A 21033-nucleotide genomic window follows, 5' to 3' on the forward strand; every position below is an offset into this window, starting at 1 on the left:
AGAGAAGGCGAGGGGGCACGTTTGTTGGTGCTGCTGGGCTGGGAACTCCGCTTAAGCACGTGGCAGGCTTTTGCAGAGAGAGGAGCCCGCAAAGAGGCGACTTGACCCTCCACCGCCTGCTAGAAAGTTGCAAGTTTCTGCTTCTTCGGTTCTTTGCAGTGCCCCGACGTTGCTGCGCCCCCCCCCCCACCTCCTGCACGCCAGATCGCCCTTTGCCCGGTGCACACAATGGGCTCTGAAGCCCCTCTCCGCTACCTCGCGGCGGGGCTGCTGCTGACGCTTTGCACCCGGGGGTCTTTGGGCGTCCCCACTTTCAGAAAGGAGAGGGGAGTTCACCCGGAGCCCGAGCTCAGCGATCGGCAGCACGAAGACAACCAGAGCTTCCAGTACGACCACGAGGCCTTCCTGGGTAAAGAAGAAGCTAAAACTTTCGACCAGCTCACCCCAGAGGAGAGCAAAGAAAGGCTGGGGTAAGACCGACCTCCTCCTAGTCCCGTCCTCCCCACATAAGTTACTTGACCCGGTGAAAGTTCCTTCGCTTTATTCCTCTCCCACCCATCATCATCATCTTCCCAAAGTGGAAAAATAAAAAGGCGCGCCTCTGGAGTTTAAAACCAAAAGCAAAACCACGCTCTACGTAAAAAAAAAAAAAAGTTTTCACTATGTCAGGTTGTCGCTTTTAGCCCCAGGGAGTGTATTGTGAGTTCGACAGAGGGTGCTAGGTTGGGCAGAGACGGGAGAGCTCCCAGGATTTGCTGATAACGTGGCAGAGGGGAGCCCGCCCCCCTGAAGCTGCTTGGAATGGAGGGAGCGCGGAAGGGAGGGGAGAGAGAGATGGTTTCATTCTGGGAAAGTGCACTTGTGCGGCAAAGGAAAGGCGCTTTCGGATTCTGATTGTTCCTCACTTTGTGCAGTCGATTAAAAGCCGGTGGCGGCTCTTTTGAGAGATCACTTGGCCGTAGCCGCTATGGGGAAAATGGTGATCAGGAACGATGGCACTTGTTGCAGAAAAACAAACAAGCAAGCAAGCCAAAGGGTCCTTTGTCATCTTAAGAGAGCAATAATGTTATTGCATCTTAAGACTAAGAATGTTATTAGGCTTTCGTGGACCGGAACCCACCTCATCCTATGCATGGAGTGTAAAGTTACAGTCAGAAAGTGTGTGTGGGGGGGTTATTACTATAAAGAATCAGATTCAAACAAGGTCTGGTGACAAGGGTAAAAGAAACCCTAATCCAAGCAGGTGTGCCCCATTCCCAACTCAGTTATAATGTACTGATAATGAATGGGCAAAATTTCATTTAAAAACCCCCAAAACTATCTGTTAGAAATCAGTAGGGATGCTTTTCGGTCCCTCTTGAAGTTTAGTCACTGGCTTGAAAGTTGTCATACTAAAGCCAAAAAGGTTTAAAGGAAGACTGATGAGTTGGAGTTTATAGATGAGTTGGGCACTATTGGACTTGGGTGAACAGAGTCTGAGAGTGCTCAGATCACTACAGAAAACATTTGCCCCCTTTTAAGGTTCATTTAATTGCTCTACTTTGCCAATCCAGTATCAGTTTGGGTGTGCGTCACACCCATATCGACTAGAACAATCACCCCTGCAATCCTATTGATTTATTTTATTATTATACTTCTGCTTTTTCCTCTAAGGAGCTCAAGCCTGCATCATGTTTATCTGCAAATCAATCCTTTGAGTGACTGGATTGACTGGCCCAAGATCATATACAGTGGTACCTTGGGTTACATACGCTTGAGGTTACATACGCTTCAGGTTACATACACTTCAGGTTACACACTCCGCTAACCCAGAAATAGTGCTTCAGGTTAAGAACTTTGCTTCAGGATAAGTACAGAAATCGGGCTCCGGCGGCGCGGCAGCAGCAGGAGGCCCCATTAGCTAAAGTGGTGCTTCAGGTTAAGAACAGTTTCAGGATAAGAACAGACCTCCGGTACGAATTAAGTACTTAACCCGAGGTACCACTGTAACGTGTTTCGCAGCAAAGTGGAGATTTGAACCTGGGTCTTCCCAGGCCTAGTCCACCACTCTAACCATTACACCACACTAGCTCAGAGCTGGGATGGAAGGTAGAGGAGTGTAGGTTTCCCTTAATGATGAGTGAGCGCTCCAGGCTCAGAGTGCAGTTGGCACACAGGTGCAAAGTGAGGCTCTGCTTCTGTCCACCTCTGAGTTGTTGGGGGGGTAGGGGGGGTTTCTTCTGTTTCCCCTTCCCAACTCTGGGTTTAGGGGTAGAAAGAGGAATAGATTTCCCTCCTGACCTAATGCTGCATTTGGGGAAATAAAAGGAGTGATATCTGCAGTAAAGTGGTAAAAATTGGTGTGAAAAGCACAATAAAACGCTATTCATTCTTCCCTGCTAAATCCCTTAAAACAGGGGCAGGGAAGCCATTAGGGTGTTCCCAGTACAAACTGGGAGAAGCATTTTATCTTTGCTTGCATAAACAATAAAACAGTGCTAGTCTGCCTCAAAAGAATCTTTATAGTTTGTTTCTCCAGCCAGATGTGGATTATTTGTTAATTTTTCCAAACTCTCCAAACTGTCTTCTTCCAATTATTTATTTGTATTTTTATGTTGTGACCCACCCTGTGGTCTTCAGATGAAGGGCAGTATACAAATAAAACAAACAAATAGTAACGTGGTGCCCTTTAGGTCCTTCCAATATTGAGCAACAACTACCGTATTTTTCACTCTATAAGACGCACCAGACCATAAGACGCACCTAGTTTTTGGAGGAGGAAAACAAGAAAAAAAAAATTCTGAATCTCAGAAGCCAGAACAACAAGAGGGATAGCTGCGCAGCCTGCATTCGCTCCATAAGACGCACACACATTTCCCCTTACTTTTTAGGAGGGAAAAAGTGAGTCTTATAGAGCAAAAAATACAGTAACTGGGCAGCTGCAAGACAATAACCAATAAAGGTTTGAAATGACAGCCCCTTTTGAGATTTTGAATTTCAATAGTTGCTGTCCAGTCACTTTAGTAATTTCTACAAAGGCCACAGTATAAAACTGCAGCCCTTTTTCACAAGTCCCCCAAATAAGCTAGAACGATCCTGGTTCCTTACATCCTCTCCAACATAGCCTCAAGTTGGATATCTTCATTTGAAACAGTCTCATAGGAGTCATATACATTGTTTGCATAATTTTTAATGTTTGTTCCCTTGTGCTTGATGATCCCAATTTAAATGGGAATTTTAACCATTAAGGATTTCCAGCAATTCAGGCAAAATGTTCTAGTCTGACTCCCACATTTGTCTCAGGCCCTCTGCAGAGTCCACATCAATGATAAGAAGTAAATTATCAATATGGGATACCAACCCCTTCCCTTTGCCATCAGAGCTCATGGAAGTTTTTGATCATGTGAACTCCCAATTACAGTCTGAAGTGGGACAATCAACATACAAGTTTGCTTTCTGTTCTAAGCCTTTTCAGAAAATTTAACTTTTGTATGCTAACTCTTGACTTGCCAGCCCTTTTCTATCTCATTGGAACAGAGAAGAGAAGAGAGATATGTATGAAGAGGGGGAAATCATAGCAACACATAGGAAGTTGTCTTATTTAGGGTCTAAGTTTAGACCTTTGGTCCATCTAGTTCTAGTTCAATATTGTCTATGCTGACTGCTACTTGTAGCCTGCCACTGAGCAACGGTAGGCTGGAGAAGATTTAAACACTGTGCTGACTGCAATTTGTAATACAGTAGTGTCATTTTGCTACAGTAAGCAGAGAAGGGGAGCTGGCATGCATATTGCATTTCTAAGCAGAACATTCTTCTCTAATGATAAATGTTTCTGTGGTTTTCTTTCTCCTACTGACAGTGGGAAAATGTCACATTTTCCAGCAAGTGTGGAAACGCAGTTCCACATGCTTGATCAACAATATTCCATTAGAAGAGTTTTTGACAGAGAATGACAAGAACAATCCAACTGTGACTCAGAATAAGTTGTTAGCTATATGAAACTCCTTCTCTTCCCCAACACACTTTCTGAGAGATAGTAGAGAACAAATATCCCAAATGCCCACCTTGAAAGGCCCTGGGAGGGTGTTCTTGGAAGATAAAAATCTGTGGAGAAACTTCTTCTGACTCCTACTGATCTGTCTTTAAATTCAGAACTTCTAATATGTGGCTGGCAACCAGTGTTACTTAGAATAAACCCACTGAAATTGATGAACATAACTAGGTCCATTTGTGGGAGGCAGTGGAAGACAGGAGTGCCTGGCGTGCTCTGGTCCATGGAGTCACAAAGAGTCAGACATGACTAAACAACAACAACTAGGTCCATTAATTTCAATGTGTCTACTCCTAAGTACTCAACTTAGTTGAGTACCACACTATGTCATTTATTCAGAAATGGGTCATCATAGGTACAATTTGGAAACCCTGTCTCTCGCAAACATAGTTGTTCAAGAGAACCCTGCAGAAATCTTTCAGTTTCTAATAATCCAGTTTACTTTTTCCATTACTGCAGGAAAATTGTTAATCGAATTGATGATAACAAAGATGGCTTCGTCACCACAGAGGAACTGAAAAACTGGATTAAGCGAGTGCAGAAACGCTACATCTTCGAAAACGTGGCAAAAGTCTGGAAGGATTATGACCTCAACAAAGACAACAAAATTTCTTGGGAAGAATACAAACAAGCCACATATGGCTATTACCTCGGTGAGTAAATTTGAGAGACAAAATTGAACTGGCATACTTGGGAATCCCAGAGTGATAGCCAACATGTTTGCCCACCTGTCCTAGGATGTCAGGAAATCACAGTTCAATGGAAGAATCAGAAGCAAATGCATAGTTTGCTCCTGATTCTTCACTTTCAGCTGCAGATGTGAAAGGAGAATCTTGCACTGCTTCCCATGCCTAAAGCAAAGCTTATTTATATATATAGCGCTGAAAGTAAGCCCTGCTTGTGGCAGGATTCACCTGCAGTTAGGGACTCCTGAGTGGAACCAGTTCTGTCAGGACTTTTATTTGGCAGAGCCAGGGGAAAATGGTTTCTGATGCGCTTAACCAGGCCTGTGGGGCCAGATGTTCCTCACCTGTAATGTGATTACAATCAGGGGCACAAACTAACTTTGCTTAGAAAAAAAGAGACTACTTTACTTGTTTTGATACTATTTCTGGAGTTATTATGACATAGCAAGTGTTCTCTCCCTATGCTTTTATTAGCTTTGAAAGGGGTTAGACAAATTTGTGGAGATTAAGGCTATTGGTGGCTACTAGCCACAATCACTATATAGTACCTCCAAATTCAAAGGGAGGGTGGCTCTGGATACTAGTTGCTAGGGAGTGATAGCAGGAGCAGTGTACTGCACTCAAGACCTGCTTTGGGGCTTCACAGAGCCATCTTCTTGGAAGCACAGTGCTACATGAGATAGACCTTTGGAGTGATTTCTTCCTTCTAGAGGGGTTCAGGTCAGATTCAAGTTACATGTCATCTGTAGGCATCACTCAGGCCTTTGTTACATACTCACCAGTCCTGTTTGTCTCCATCTTGTCTTATTCTGGTTTTCTAGAAAACCCAGCCGAGTTTGAAGATGCAACAGAGCAGCACAATTTCAAAAAAATGATGCCCAGGGATGAAAGAAGATTCAAAAGAGCTGACCTGGATGGTGATTCCGAAGTCACTCGTGAAGAGTTCACTGCTTTCCTTCACCCAGAGGAATTTGAGCATATGAAAGACATTGTTGTTCTAGTAAGCAGCAGAAAAGCCAATCTCCTTTCTTTCGGTTTCCGTTTATGAAAGAGGTTTGAAAGCTGGCTTCCTCATCTTTCAGGGCAAGGTTTCCCAGACAATAGTCGCCAGCTATTTCAACAGGAAGGAAAGCTGTTTAAATAATCCTGCTTTGGTTATTTAAACGTGACCTGCTTGGTGACCTCCCTAATATGTTGATCAATATCACATGAATAACTAGAAAGCTTGGAAGCAAAGTGGTAGGTTAGGCCTGAACCAGTTTTGCCCGGAATGTTGTCATCTTTAAGTGTGCTGCTGAGCACTTCCATCAGACAAGCAACCTGATTTTATCATACTACATTGGCTGACACTACAGTGTGGGGAAAATTTTTTAAACTGATTTTGTAGCTAATGCAGCATCCTGTGTAAGTCAATGCAACCAGAACTGCACATTTCTGTTGCACCTGCCTTTGGTAAACCCTTTCAGCCTCCTGGAGGCACACCACTGCTTCAGCAAGACAACACAGGTCCATTGTAGTGGCCTATGAGATGAGGTTTACAGAGTTGCCTATGCCCCATCACCACCTCGCTCTTCCTCAGATGTCCCTTATTCAGGGACTTGCTAGGACACAAAGTTTCTGGACCAGGTATGGGGAACCTGTGGCCCTCCAGATGTTCTTGGACTCCCCCATAATATGGCTAATGGGCAGCGATAATGGGAGCAACATCTGGAGGACCAGAGGTTCCCCATCCCTGGTCTGCACTGACTGGAAGCAGCTCTCAAGGGTATCAAGACAAGCTTGTTTCCCAGCCCTGCATAGATATTCCATGGAGTTAACCCAACACCTAATGCATGTAAAGCATGTTCTCGGTTACTAAGCTACAGCCCTTTCTTAGTTGTAGGGACTGGGTACATCATTCCTGATTTAGATGACAGAATAGAATTCTTTTATTCTAGACCTTTGTTTTTTAATTTTATGTTGTGAACCACCCTGAGATCTATGGGCATAGGGTGGTAAACAAAATAAACAAACAAACAATAGATTAAAAATTTATTTTATTATTAAGCTTAGAATAAGCTTTTCTTTAATTTCATAAGATATTAATTCATTTATAGCAGTCCCTATCGCTTATCAAGGTTTATTGTGAAGCTATCTCTCTCTATATATATCTGCAGGACATGTTCTATTTTAGAAGTTTGGCGGATTTTTAAATGAATACACTTTTATGAGTTTGGGGGTTTACTTTTGGGGGATTTTTTTAAGCTTAGGGATAATATTTTCTCTTTGTCAATATTATATCATTATTGATATTTCCGTGTGTGTGTGTGTGTGTGTGTGTGTGTGTGTGTGTGTTAAAGACTTTACCCTTGATGTAAAGTGACAGCTCAGAATGAAATGGTTTTATAATCAGTTTGGGCAACAAATACACACCTCTGCAATGACAGCTTTTTTCCCTTATTGTGACAGGAAACCCTGGAGGACATAGACAAAAATGAGGATGGATTTGTGGATCAAGATGAATACATTGGTAAGCTGCAGCAAGGGGATTTCCAATATTTATTATTTTATTTTAAAAGTTTTATTATGCCTAGTTTGGACAGTCTTCTCCCCAAGTCAAGGGGAGAAAGAGGCATGTGACATTTGTCATGTCTAGTTTGGACCTCAGATTACCAAAGTACATGGCACTCTCTGTGGTTCTCTCAGTGGAAGTGGGCGCCTTTGGAGTGCTGGTTGTGTCAACCCCATATATTACAAAAAGGGATGTTCTGGATGCATAACAATGAAGCAGGCCCCTGTTGATTCCCCTCATGTTCTTGCATTTTCAAAGCACCATTGGCATTTGCCGCAGAGTGCTTAATGTTGTTCAGTACTAAGGAGTTAATATGAGAGAAGTAATTCTTGGGGCACCGAGGCTTCCCTCCCACCCCCCAAGTCTCTCTAAAAGCCATCCAGTTTCATGTAGATGATTTTTGTTTCCCCAAGTTTCCTTCTGCCTTTTATTCCCTTTCCCACTATTGCTCGTTTGATTCTGATGTTATTCACACAGACACTTGCTGGCAGAGACAAGATGCAATGTTGCTCTGGGTCCTTTTTCTTCCCATACTTCTGAACCTAGCATAAAAGATTGTGATTGCATCGTAAGAGGGGATCTTGAAAGAGTTGTGACTTCTCCAGCCTTAGAAGAAACCTACTGAGTGAAAGGCATTAGGGCCAAAGTTCTCCTTTACATTTTAATTTTTAAAAATATACGTTTCTCCATCAGGATGAATAACAAAAGGTGATAAAGCAACATGGAACCTTATCAAAATGCCACATCGATAGCATAACAACTACAACTCTAATAGTAAAAACCAAAATAAAGATGCAGTTTTTTGTCTTTGTAGAAAAAGAGGGTGGGGGGCTTTTGCTGAGGGTACTTATAACTATTTGAGCCACTGAAGGCAAGAACCTGGGTCAGTTGCTCGTGAGCATGAGAAACGAGGAGTGAGTGGACAATCCCTGGTGTGAGACAGAATGCAAAATGTTGCTGAGGCCATTTCATTGTTTTACTAATTTGTATGTGCTTATTTGCTTTGCTCAGGTATTTGACTAAACTGGAAATTCCAATTGTAGTTTAGCTTGTTTTATGATGGAGCCCTTAGTCTGCTTAGTCTATTCATTGGACTGGTTTTGATGAATTCTCTTAATTTTTGTACATTGGGAGGAACATTATGATCATTTGTCTGCACAAACACTTCTGCTTGCTAAACGGAACAATCTTTCTCAGGGTTCCAACCTCCCCCAGAGCCCATAGGGTGTGGCCCACACAGGAAGAGAAGAGGGATGGAAAGCCTGTTGCAATAGCAGGACTCATTGTGCTAGCTCACACTAGTGCAATTGCTTAGTTGAAACTGGCCCATTTCTATAAAAAATTCTGTATATTTTTATTATTTTATTGTTCCCTGTTCTGGGATTGAAATATTCAGTGAAGAGCTGGTTATAAAATCTTAGACAGACAGACAGACAGACAGACAGACAGATGATAGAAAGAAATATGGCACATGGAAGAGGTAAAGAGAGTAAGTAGCAGGTAGGATCTTATTTTTTCCACTTGAGAAGTATAGTCAGACTTCCATAAAAGTTACGGATAGCATGTGGCTTCTTTCCAATACCTGTGTGAATGACGAACAGGAATATGCCTTTCCCTGCACTGTGTGCAATGCAGTGTGTGATGTGCACTCTCCACCAATGGAAGCCCTCACTAATGGTTGCCCACTTCACATGATTTGTCCTTCCTCATGAGAAATTATGAGATTCCACCTTCCTTGCCTACAGAACCACTGTCATTCTTTTACATGTGTGGAGGAGAGGAGAGGATACTCTTCCTTTATGCAAAGACTTTTGCCACTTTGGCCAGCAGCTGGACAGGGTCTAGATATTGGTTCGTCTGTTTTTTTGTATTAACTTTCAACAGCACTAAGGCTGTATAAGCTTGCCAATGGCCAGGGGGATAATCCCCATGTAGATCTCAAAGTCTGACAGATACCATCAGCCTCCACGTCGGTTTTCATTACCACCATCGTATGGCTTAATTGAGCATTACAAATACGTTGACAAAAGTTAAAAGCCCACATCACTTTTTACTAGACTGCCCACCGACAAAAATCCTGATGTAAATCATTTATGGTATATCAGCAGCATGAAACAAACAAACAAACTGTACATGTAGAAGATGTTTGTGCCTCCTTATCTGGAGCCAGTTCTCCTCCTTTATAGGTGAGCAGTGATATTCAAGGCAAAGTTAATTGTGCCCAAAGTAGATGGTATGATGGGAATGCAGCTTTTCTTCAGGTGTTTGGCTGGAGCATTGTTCTCCATCTTTTCTGGCAGGTCTTGATAAGGTAATGCAGAAGTGAGCAAGCCCAGGCCTGTACCTAATGTGGCCCTTTAGGGTTCCTTATATGGCCCCTGGAACTTTCTTCAGGCCACACCCCTCAGTGAGCCCTGCTTTTCACCCTGAATGTTGTTTTCTGGCTGGAATATGTCCTTGAACTTTGCTAATGCCTTTTGCCTGCCTAGATAGAGGAGAGGGAGGCCTGGTGAGCTGGAAAAGCTTCCCCACCCTTGAGGTAGCAGAACAGTTATTGAATGGTATGGGCGTAGTGATAACAGTGAAGGTACTAGGCTGATAAGTCATAATTCAATAGGTAACTCATAGCAGTGTTCCATCTGTCTTCACGAGGGTAATTTACGCAGTCAATAGCTGGAAAATGACACCTCTTTCTAATACACCATATATAATGACTTGTATCTTCAAAGATGCACTCAAAATTACCTACTAAGTTGTCCTTATTAGCCTTGCATCATCTTACATTATTTCCTGCTCTTCATGTGGCCTACTGCTTTGTTGTGGAGAGGAAATTGCAGATCAGAGTAGCAGATCTAGCTTCTAGGAAAGGGGAAAATGTATATATGTTGTGTGAGATATTTAAGCTTGTGGGGGTTGCCTCCTTATGGTGGTGATTGGCATTATTACCCTGACAGCAGCTGGCACAGCAAAATGCTGAATGAAGATAAAGACAAGATGGGCCTACCACCAAGCAAACATAAAATAGGCATAGAGAGCAGGTCATCATTGTGAAAGTATTTAGAGTGAAGCCTCCCCTCCCCAGGATTTATAACCAGGAGAAGTTAAGAATGGAAGAAAGTGTAACAAATAACAATAAATAATAAACATGACGCTGTTTCCTCTCAGCTGATATGTTTGCGCATGAAGATGGTGGTCCAGAACCTGACTGGGTAATAACTGAACGGGAGCAGTTTGCAGATTTTCGGGATCTCAACAAGGATGGGAAGATGGATAAAGAGGAGATACAACACTGGATTCTCCCACAAGACTATGATCATGCACAAGCCGAAGCCAGACACTTAGTATATGAGTCGGATGTCGACAAGGTACTTAGTTCTTTCACAGAGTTCATGAATGGTAGATTATTGGTTTACTTGCTGCCTTTTTATATAATGTCAGCCTACCAAGAGTCAAACCTGAAGGACTCTGTAAGGAGATCACTAAAAAAATTGATATAAATATGATAACGTTAATGCCACCCACTGATCATTCAGGAAACACAGAAAATCTATGGTGGAAGTGGTAGAGATCCAAATGTTAGACCCAAATGATAAGAGTTTACATTAAGTGTTCTAATTCTGAGATCAATGTGTGGTCATATTTGCATCGAATTCTGTGTGCTGTATTAACTTTTCATATCAGTGGAAGTATGCAAATAAATTCCACAGAACTTTCAATGCCTACAAGTCATGATACCTATGTGCTACCTCCATATATGCCTTTGGATTACCAGTTATTGGTGAGCGGCAGCAGAAAAATGTTGGTGAACCACATGGGCCTTTTATATGATCCAGCAGGGCTCTTTTTCCATGTTCTAATCCTGCCATTGTAATGAACGGGGAAACATTTTATGCTGGAGGAGCCCAGATATTCACATCAAACTCCATAACACAGAAGGGGACTGGGCTTGATTGTTTCAGAGACACTCCCCACTCTGCAACTAGAAATATGAAAGATAGTGGTGTAGGCTGTGTTATTTGATTGATATGTTTATATTCCCTTCCTTCTCCCACATCCATGCCTATCCAACATATAAGAGAAACAGATTCTAGCAATGAAACTTGATAAAGTAAAATCTTTATAAACTTTATAAATTTATAAAGTTAAATCCTACAAATATAAAGCTAATATGTTTAAAAAATCCAAGGGCAGCCTAAAATTGACATAAGATAGTCCAGGGTAATAGACCAGCCTCCACTACAAATTTCAAAAGAGTGCTCTTGTTTAGTGTTCCAGTCAGTCCGTCATGTCCCCCTCCAGGACACTATTCCATCTTCGTTTTTTTGGCCAACAGTCTGTCAGCATTCTGAGGACACATAGTCTTCATTTATATAATTTTGGCGGGTGGGTGTGTGTGTGTGTGTGACTAGATACTTTTATACTTTGGTAAACCTCAAGAGCTCTACTGACATTTGGTTAAACACAAAGAGTGCTTATGTTGCCCACTCTTTGAGTAAATACAGTTTATGAGTATATTGCCTCATGCCATGAGGGTCTTTTCTTAGTGAATCACAGAGCAGAATAAAGTTCTCCTGTTTTTAGACAGCACTCAAACCCTTTAATAGAAGCTCAGTTTAGATTATACTAAAGATTTTCATTTCCACCCCCTCCAGGACCACATGTTAACCAAAGAAGAGATTCTGGACAACTGGAATATGTTTGTTGGAAGCCAAGCAACAAATTATGGAGAAGACCTCACAAAAAACCATGATGAGCTATGATGTTTTTTGAAAAGCAAATACACTAGAGACTTGGGTCATGTTTTCCTGTATATAACCAAAATAATAGTGGCTATTTTAGCAGATTATATTTTTAATAAGGCTATTTTTAGCATTGTTGAATATACAATAGGTTTACCACTTTTTTAATTGCACATTTTTATTATACATTTCAGTATCATTTTGGAGATGCACTTTTCAGCTATAGCTTTTGATACACTTTCACCTCAGCCATAAATACTCAGACTTGGAATTCTCACTGACATTGGTGAGACTTAGCTTGTAAAATGTAGTATGGAAGACGAGTAGCCTCATAGGATACCCGTGTATGTTGTTGACCCACACTGTATCACACTGCAAGTGTGTGTGTGGCAGGTTGCTAATGGTTCAGTGCTCCCTCATAACACATTCAAAAATGTCAGGCTGCAATTCTGTACACGTCTAGCTGGGAGTAACTCCTGTTAAATTCGGTGGGACTTCTGAATAGACGCATGCAGGATTGCACAATAGGTAGGATAGTCTTCCTGCCTGCTTTCCTTTGGTAGAGGAGACTTTTTCATAAGGACAGAAGAAGAACTGTACTGAATCAGGCCATCTGTTCCAGCATCCTGTTCTTGCAGAGGCCAACCAGCTGCCTATGGGAAGCCTTGAAGCAGGACCTAAATGCAACAGCACTTTCCTCCCTTGGGATTTCCATGTGTACAGAGTTTGGGCTTTCCATCCATTTCCATGGCAGTGGTGGCTTTCACATACCCTTGCAGATGGAGAAGCCCTGGGTGGAGGGAACTATATGAGTGGTTGGAAGCTCCTGCCTTGGCTTAAAGACATCATCCTAAATTAGAACCAATAAATCTCATTGGCATTTGAAAGACAGCATTGCCACACGGTGTGATGTATCTGTTCAAACTGCAGAGCTGCTCCTTTCTACACTTTCCCTGTGTTTGGTAGAGCGATCCACTTCATATTTATGAAGTGGGTTTTGCTGAATATTATGGGTGGATAGCAGTCATTTCACAGTGGAAATGAAGACACACCGCATTTCCAAACTGGGCCTTTTGTGAGCATTCAAGAGCCTTTGAACTTTGTATTAAATTTCCAGAGAGGCTATACAGCACAAGATTCTGAGTTTGTTTGTGTGTATATACACATGCATTGCCACTTTTAGGAGGTTTTATGCTATCAGCTAATAAAAGCTTTTAATTTAGGGGCTTAGAGAGGAGCTGTATTTCAGAATGCATATGAGCTGTTGCATATGATACAATTGCATTTTTGCCTGTATTGACTTGAAGATACGAATGATAAAAAATATTACATCTTTTCGATAATTTAAAGGTCTTAAAGTGGGAATGAAGAAGGGTTTCACACAAAATCTTTAAATGCTAGTTTGCTCATGTCCTGATGAAATTTTCCTGCCTGTGATATCAAGTGGGGAGGAAACATACAGGATAAGAATTGTAACATGCAATGTAATTTATATATCAAGGGGCGGGGTTTATCCCTTGCTCATCCCTGAGAGCTGTTTACTGAGAGCTGTGTAAGAGTAAAACTTTTTCCCATTTCTTCCCCCCCCCCCATCTGCAACCTAGACTAAGAATGCCTCTTTCAAAAATGGCACAAAGCTGCATTTTGTGAAATGCATTGTTAGTGACATGAAGGTGAGAAGTGGAATCGCTGCAAACACCACTGCTCTTCCACCCCCCCACCCCGCTGCAAGAAACTCACACTTTTTTCTGGGCAATGGGTACAATAAGGGGATACACTCTGTGGAAGTGAGAAAGCTGAAGATTACTAGCTAGGCAAACCAATGAATGGTTACCAAGCCCAACCACAATTTGTGGAATCTTGCTGGGAATCCTTAATTTGGCTGTAGCTCCCTGATGTAGGTCCCATATATGTTTGGAGATGCTCAAAGCAACTGTATAGAGTAGAAAGAGGGTTTTTAGAGAGGGCTCATTGACAGATTCTTGTTAGAGCCTTAAGTAAGGCGATGCTTACTTAATTTTAACAAAATAATAGCCTCATGGATTTATTTACTAGAAGAAGAAGAAGAAGAAGAGTTTGGATTTGATATCCCACTTTATCACTACCCTAAGGAGTCTCAAAGCGGCCAACAATCTCCTTTCCCTTCCTCCCCCACAACAAACACTCTGTGAGCTGAGTGGGGCTGAGAGACTTCAGAGAAGTGTGACTAGCCCAAGGTCACCCAGCAGCTGCATGTGGAGGAGCGGAGACATGAACCCGGTTCCCCAGATTACAAGTCCACCGCTCTTAACCACTACACCACGCTGGCGCTAGACCATTCTCTGCACAATAGGTGTTAGGCCTGCAGGAGTTTTCCATTGCCCTGGCCTACCAGATCCCCATGTGCTCAGCCCCCCACTCAAATGTGCGTGCCCCTGAAGATTGGTGTAAGGAGCTGCCACCAGAAGATCTGAAAAGGCAGTGGGGAAAAAATCCAATTAATTTTGGATTTTAATCACTTCAGTAACACATTGGAGCCTTGGTTATAGTGTAAGGTGATTTTTTTTTATTTTTTTTTTAAGGAGTAAATCACATTTCCTAATTGGACTAACCTTGAAATATTTTGGTAATCCATACTTAGGCACAATCTGTTTTGACTGGAAACTAGCACTTGTGACCCACAAAGCAATAAACAGGCAGGCAGCTGTTACTACTGCATGCTTTCTGCAACTTCAGTAACAGTGAATATGTGCAGTGTACTAAATTCTCCTTTCAAGCTCAATGCACCGAGCAAGAGTAACTCTAAAAGAGACTAGGGCTCCTGGGTTTAAATTTAACACTATTTAAGGAAAGCAAACCTTTGCTAGGGGACATAGCTGTTAACATTGTGATTTTTCAAGCATTAGGGTTCTAATGGGGTTTGACTGTTCCAGAGATAACATATTTTTTTCCTAGGTAACATATATCAAGTCCGATTACGAGCAAAAGCTACAAAATTTTACTGTAATGTGAAATACTGTAATGTCAGATAGCATTATTTATCTGCTTAATATGACAAAAAGCATTAATTGCTGGGAGCCATGATTCAGTCCAGCAATATGGAAATCCATTTTGTGCCTATCTCATCAGTTGTTGCAGAGTTTTCCTAATGAATTGTGATGTGAGATTCTGCTGGGAAATGTGTTTGTCTCTTCCCCCCCCCCCCACTTGCAGGTTCAGTATGCTCACTGTTGTGACATAGATCCTCCATTAACTAAATGTTTTCATTAAGGTAGTGCCACGACACATCACGGGCGCATCTCTTTCCTCTTTGATATCTGGAATAGCCGTAATCATTACTCCACATGCAGTTTTAATTATTAGGATTTACCAAACGGACTAAGTGGCTAATGCTCATTGTTTTAAAAGTCCCTCTTAACTATTCAATCAGATTAAATGTGTCATCCATTTCCAATCAAGGTGGTATGCATATATCCCACAGGAAAGGGAAAATGCAGCACACTCTGATCTAATGACTTTTACATAAAGGTTGCCTTAATGCTTTACATTTTGCAACACAGAAACTGATCTTAATTCCCACTGAAGTCAGTGGTAAGTTTCTCATAAAATTGAGGAGAGGAGCAGAAACCACACCTTCTTCCTGGTTAATAGTGATCATTGACTATAAGAAAAACTAGTTTTACACACACACACAAAAATGTTTGACCTCAAGTGCATTCACCCTTGTCCATATGATCACAATGCTCACGTAGACCCCATTAACTGGACGCATATTTTGATATGGATGCATGGAGGTGGTGGTCACGACCACTCTGGCCACACCTGCCACTGCTATATGGCTCCCAGAGGGTTGGTGAAAAGACAGTAGTGGCCAGCGTGGTGGGGCAGAATTCGCCTTCACCCACACCAGTATTGCTGCAACTTACCTGGTGATGTAGGAGCCAACTCCTAGAGGCCAAAGGGGCTTCATCCCTCCAATAACATATTTGAGGAGGCTGCCCCCCTCCCCAAGTTGAGGGACATTGCCATTCAAATGGTGTATGTGCACCACACCATGTGATTGATTATGTGGGGTGGGGCTTACCTGTCCCTCGATACTTTATTCAAATTGCATCCCCTGCCTGGTGTGGGGGGTGGTGTTGCACTTGCAGGAGCCTTCCACCAGGGTGCTGCCCACTCCTCACCTCACCACCACTCTGCCCAGCCTATAGCATCCAGGTTAGATGTAGCAACACCAATCAGGAGGCTGGCACAGCTTATGCCCCACCACATGGGGGACAACTGCTAAGAGGAACTTAAAAGGTTCCCTGCATTATACAGCCAGTGAGGTGATATTCTTTGTCTTATCACTGGTTTTCTTAAAAATGATTTCTGCTACCCAGAGCTTTCGATCGGCCCTATCCACCCCCTTTGCAAAGAATGTCAACCATGGGATAGAGGTGCCTCTCATCCATGCGGACAATGGTGATAATTATGCACCCGTGTTAGAGGTTACCTTTAACGCCCTTTGCAATCTGGCTGTATGAGTGGAATGGATTGTTAAAACCCGGAGAGTCACCAAATCTTGCACAGGAAGGATGAATGGTCTAATTCCAAATAGCATGAAGTGACTTTGTAGACAAACTGCAGAAGCTTGCCCTCCTAAGGGTCAAACTAGGTGTTATGTTAACACAGTGTTTTAAATTGTATATTTAGGATTCATCACATCTCTCTTGCAGGGAAAACAAAGCTATGTGGGCCTCTAATCTGGATCAGAAGTGCAATGTTGGAAGTGAGGTTCCTTCCCACGCTATTTTCCTGTTCAAAACTATCCCTGAAGCTGCTAGATTCCCCCAAAGCAGTACAGTTAAGAAAAGTATATTGCATTGCTTTTCCTTGTAGATAAATGGAATCTGTTGGTCTTTATCCACTGAATTGGAAGTGGAGAGGAGGGGAAATTAGCATCCCATCAGAAAGATTAGATTGTAGGACAGGTAAACATAACTAAATTAGAATTACCAGATTCTTTCTGGCTACAGAAGTCAAGTGGATACAGAATCTAGTGCAACAACTGAGGATGACCCTCAGACGCTAATTCTGAATGGCTGCATGCAGATTAAATGGATATTTTTAAAAACAGTATTTTTACATTTTGCAAGATAAGTCACATATCAGTGTGGCCAAATAAACACAAATGCATTGGACATGTTAGGCAAGCATATGCAAAGAGTATTTGACATTGTGCTATTTTGGGTGTTTGTTTCCCGGGAAAGAATTGGCAATATACTTCTAGGTTGCATTGTATTTTACATGCTCCCTTTTGCAAGATATATCAGCTACTCAAATCAGAATGCTACATTAACCACACATTTAAACAAAAATATTCATAATAGACCTTAAAAAAAAAAAAAGAGTGGAGAGGCCAAATCACAACAGTGCAACACATTAGCCCATATTTTGCTATTCACTCTGGTTTTACACTGACTCAGCTAAAAAGTTCATAAATTGGGGGGGGGGGGGGAATGCAGGCTAAGTAGGAAGCTGCCTGTCGGTGTGCTTGCTGTGGATAAACCAAGTCAACTACCATGTGCATATGTCATTCTGCAAGTTAGCTGTTAGGGAGAGCCAAAATTAGAATGGCCTTTTCCAATAAGAGAAGGAAATGAAGGTAAGGAAAACTGAAATTCTTAATAGAACACAGTTGCTTTCTTAAAGAGAGTGGGGGGAGTTACAATCTGATCCCTTAAGCCTTTGCTCCTGGCAATTATGTGCTTGATCAATTGCTATATACAGCATCTAGAAAGCATTTTGACAACCACAGACGATGCCAGTGAAACTTAAGCAGGGCTTCAGCTTAGAGAGCTGTTTTTAGTCTAGGGCTCGATCCTGGAATATGTGCAGAGGATAGGACCTCGGAACTATGTGTAGAAGACTATTCTATCATAAATGAATTCCCTTTCTCTCACACATGATGAAGTACAGGAACCACTGTCCTGTAGCGCTATCCTACAGTTCTAAGTAGTAGGTATATGAATGAATGAATGAATCCATATGTCATATTTTTGTATAGCGTATAGACATTTTTAAATGTTAAGCAGTGTAAATATGTGTTTCAAAAAATAAAGTTAATTACTGGACTCTGTGCTTCCCAAGTTTTATTATGCTGAGACACTAAAATGCTGTAAGTTTCACCAGAGCTATTGTTGTCTACATTTTACACAAGCTTTCAGTTGGTGATGGAAATTATTCTTGTTCCTAAGCAATGCTTAGGCCTTGTGGTCCAACGCATTTCAGAGATGACAAATATGAATTAAAGATCACCTCACAGAAAGGTAAACTGTGAAAGTTCATGGCTCTTTCCCTGTTAGAATTATTGAAATGGCAATGTGAAATTTGAAAAGATTGGCAATTTTTGAGGGGGGAAATCGTAGAAGGCTATTATTGCTTATAATAATTTGTATATACTTTTAAGTCACTTGCATTCAAGCTTCTGACTTACGTCTTTGAAATGCTTGTGACAGTCTAGAATGGATTTGCTACTGAGCTGTAATTCAGTGCAGATTTCCTATTGCTGCAAAAGAGAAAATGGATTTCTCCAGCTCCTATTCAGCTGTAGCCTTTCTCTCTGTCCCTGTTGAGCATGAAAGAGAAAAGTAACAGCCTCACAGCAGCTGCTTCTCTCTTTGCACTGTGGCCCTCAATTCAGGTAACTGGTGCAGAGGCAAAAGAGGAGTGGGAGTTGCTCTCTTGTTCCCTGTACAGGCAGTATAAATCATCCCATGGTGGAGTCCTAAGGAAGCCTGGAGACCAGATGTCATCTATGCAAGAGCACAAAAAGAAAGTGGGAATGGAAATGTAGAGAAGTCTTCATTGACATCCTACAAGTTCACATAGTTCAAGCAAGATCCCCACAGACAAGAAAGAGACAATTATATTGCCATTAGTTCAGAAACACTGTGGGAAACAGAAAGCGTATGAGGAAGAAAAGATTTTTAAAGAAATAGTTTAGGAGACCAAGTTGTGCAGAGGTGGCAGGAAGAAGTCTTTAAGCAGGCACAGCACATAAAATATTTAAACAGCCAGCACATTCTTAGGCATCCTGTTCCTATGCATGTTGCTTTTGAAATGACTAAAGGGGCTAACTTCTGCCATTTAGTGTGCAGCCTTAAAATATTACTTTTGGGATAGGCTTCCAACAAAAGATTAAAAACACATTAAAACATCAGACATTAAAAACTTCCCTAAACAGAGCTGCCTTCAGATGTCTTCTGAACGCCAGATATTTGTTTATATCTTTGACATTTGATAGGAGGGCGTTCCACAGAACGGGTGGAAGGTGGGAAGACCTGGTCTAGAAAGATATTCTGAAGTTTTAAACTGCAGTGTCCACATGTCATTGTCAGCATTGAAATGCCATTTTATATTCTTCTTCTCATATTAATCCAGATTTCTGCTTTCCATAGAAACACACACACACACACACACACACACACACACACAGAGTGTCATCAATGACATGCTTGTGCTATCTGAATAAGCTGTTTGCAACATCAAGTTCTTGTCTGAGAGCTTCCCTGGAGAATAAATTTCTATGGCTACAACCTTACCCACCTGCTCCTTATGCTGTTCCGGGTGTGTGTGAATTGAGTGTTGGTATCTGTCTGCTCACTTCTTCAGCCGGCTTCCCACCTGAGTGATGCTCTTCTGCCTGCTGAAAAGCGTGGATGGAATGCCCACCAGTGGTACCTGCACTAGAGAAAACCAGTGGGAAATCCTGGAATGGGACTTCCCAAGGTCAAGGCAGAACCAGGCCTGAAATAGCCTTCAATCTGCTGGATCCAAGCCACTCTTAACGGCCAGAACTGGCCTGCATCAGGCCTGATCTGCACGAAGCTAGATATCAGACAAAAAAGAGTCTCAAATGGAATTGGGAATATGGTACACTCTGAGAGGGGTCTACTTCCCCCCTCCCTTGCTATTCTTAAGGAATATCAGCTCTCTCCCTCAGCAGCTATTATTATTGGCCTTGGGAGGGTGGGTAAATCAAGTACTGCAAGGGGCCAGTCTCTTCTCTGCAAACCCATTGCATAGCTTTTTTTTGGGGGGGGGAATACCACACCCTTGAGGAGAACTCAGCATTTTCACACACACACACACACCCCAACCTCAATACTTTCTGCAAACTCTTCCTGTTGGCCCCGAAGACTGAACTCCAAGGTATTACCAAAATGGCCCTATAGATTCCAATGGGAATTGAATAAAGCCATTCCAGTGCAATTTACTTCGCCCCCACTCCAGATCCCAATCGTACAACAAGTCATTTAGGATAACTTTAGTTGCTGGTTATTCCCACCACTACCACTTAGTGTGCAACGTAAGCACCTCTGAGATGTGCCATACAGAAAAGGCCTCCAAATAGTGAAATCTCCATGGGGAGGGACTGAAGTTAATATAGAAAATTCTGTATGAAGTTAACAAAATATGCATTACTTTGTTGCCTGTGATGAGGGCTCTTAACGCAACTCAGGGGACTCAGTCCTAGGCTGATGGAAATCGACATGCCTCCATTAGCTTCAATTCTTAATTGGCTTAATTGAATTCCGTTGGAATTTGATGGGTTTTTCGAAGCTACTAATATCGTATGTTACAGGAACTGGGGCTGGTGTATAAAGCATCATCTCAATCTCTCCAGCAAAGGAACTAACCTGATTTCTGCTGTAGAAATGGCAGATGCCCAAAAGCTTGTTGATGGAACACTTACTGGTCCAACTGTATTCTTAGCACACTTCCTCAAGAGTCACAAGAGAGCCCTGCTTCCCACCTTCCTCTTGATGTGTCCACAGGGGCAGGGGAAAGCAGCATGCTAAATTGGTCAGGAGAATATCTCCCATATCCCTTTTCCCGCCCTTTCCTCCCCCTTCTGTTCAGTCAAGTTTCTTGAGCTCCAAAGTTCATATAATTTGCCTGAATCGAGAATGCTAGAGGCTAGATATGGGGATAGGGCACATAGACTTTCCTTTCTCTGCAACAGCCCATCATTCTTATTGTGAACATGAGAAATGGGTGCAA

At 42.1% G+C, this 21033-nt stretch overlaps 1 protein-coding gene across 1 annotated transcript; it reads left to right on the top strand.

The window, feature by feature from the left end:
- Positions 1-22: 22 nt before the first annotated feature.
- On the top strand, positions 23-13228 carry RCN1 (reticulocalbin 1). Its single transcript, XM_081835998.1, has 6 exons — positions 23-470; positions 4490-4683; positions 5538-5716; positions 7165-7225; positions 10433-10632; positions 11920-13228. The coding sequence occupies exons 1-6, from the start codon at positions 229-231 to the stop codon at positions 12025-12027; spliced, it is 984 nt and encodes a 327-aa protein (XP_081692124.1). The 5' UTR covers positions 23-228; the 3' UTR covers positions 12028-13228.
- The last annotated feature ends 7805 nt before the right edge of the window (positions 13229-21033 follow it).

This window comes from Podarcis erhardii (assembly GCF_964252035.2).
Source record: "Podarcis erhardii genome assembly, chromosome: 1".
NCBI lineage: Eukaryota > Metazoa > Chordata > Lepidosauria > Squamata > Lacertidae > Podarcis > Podarcis erhardii.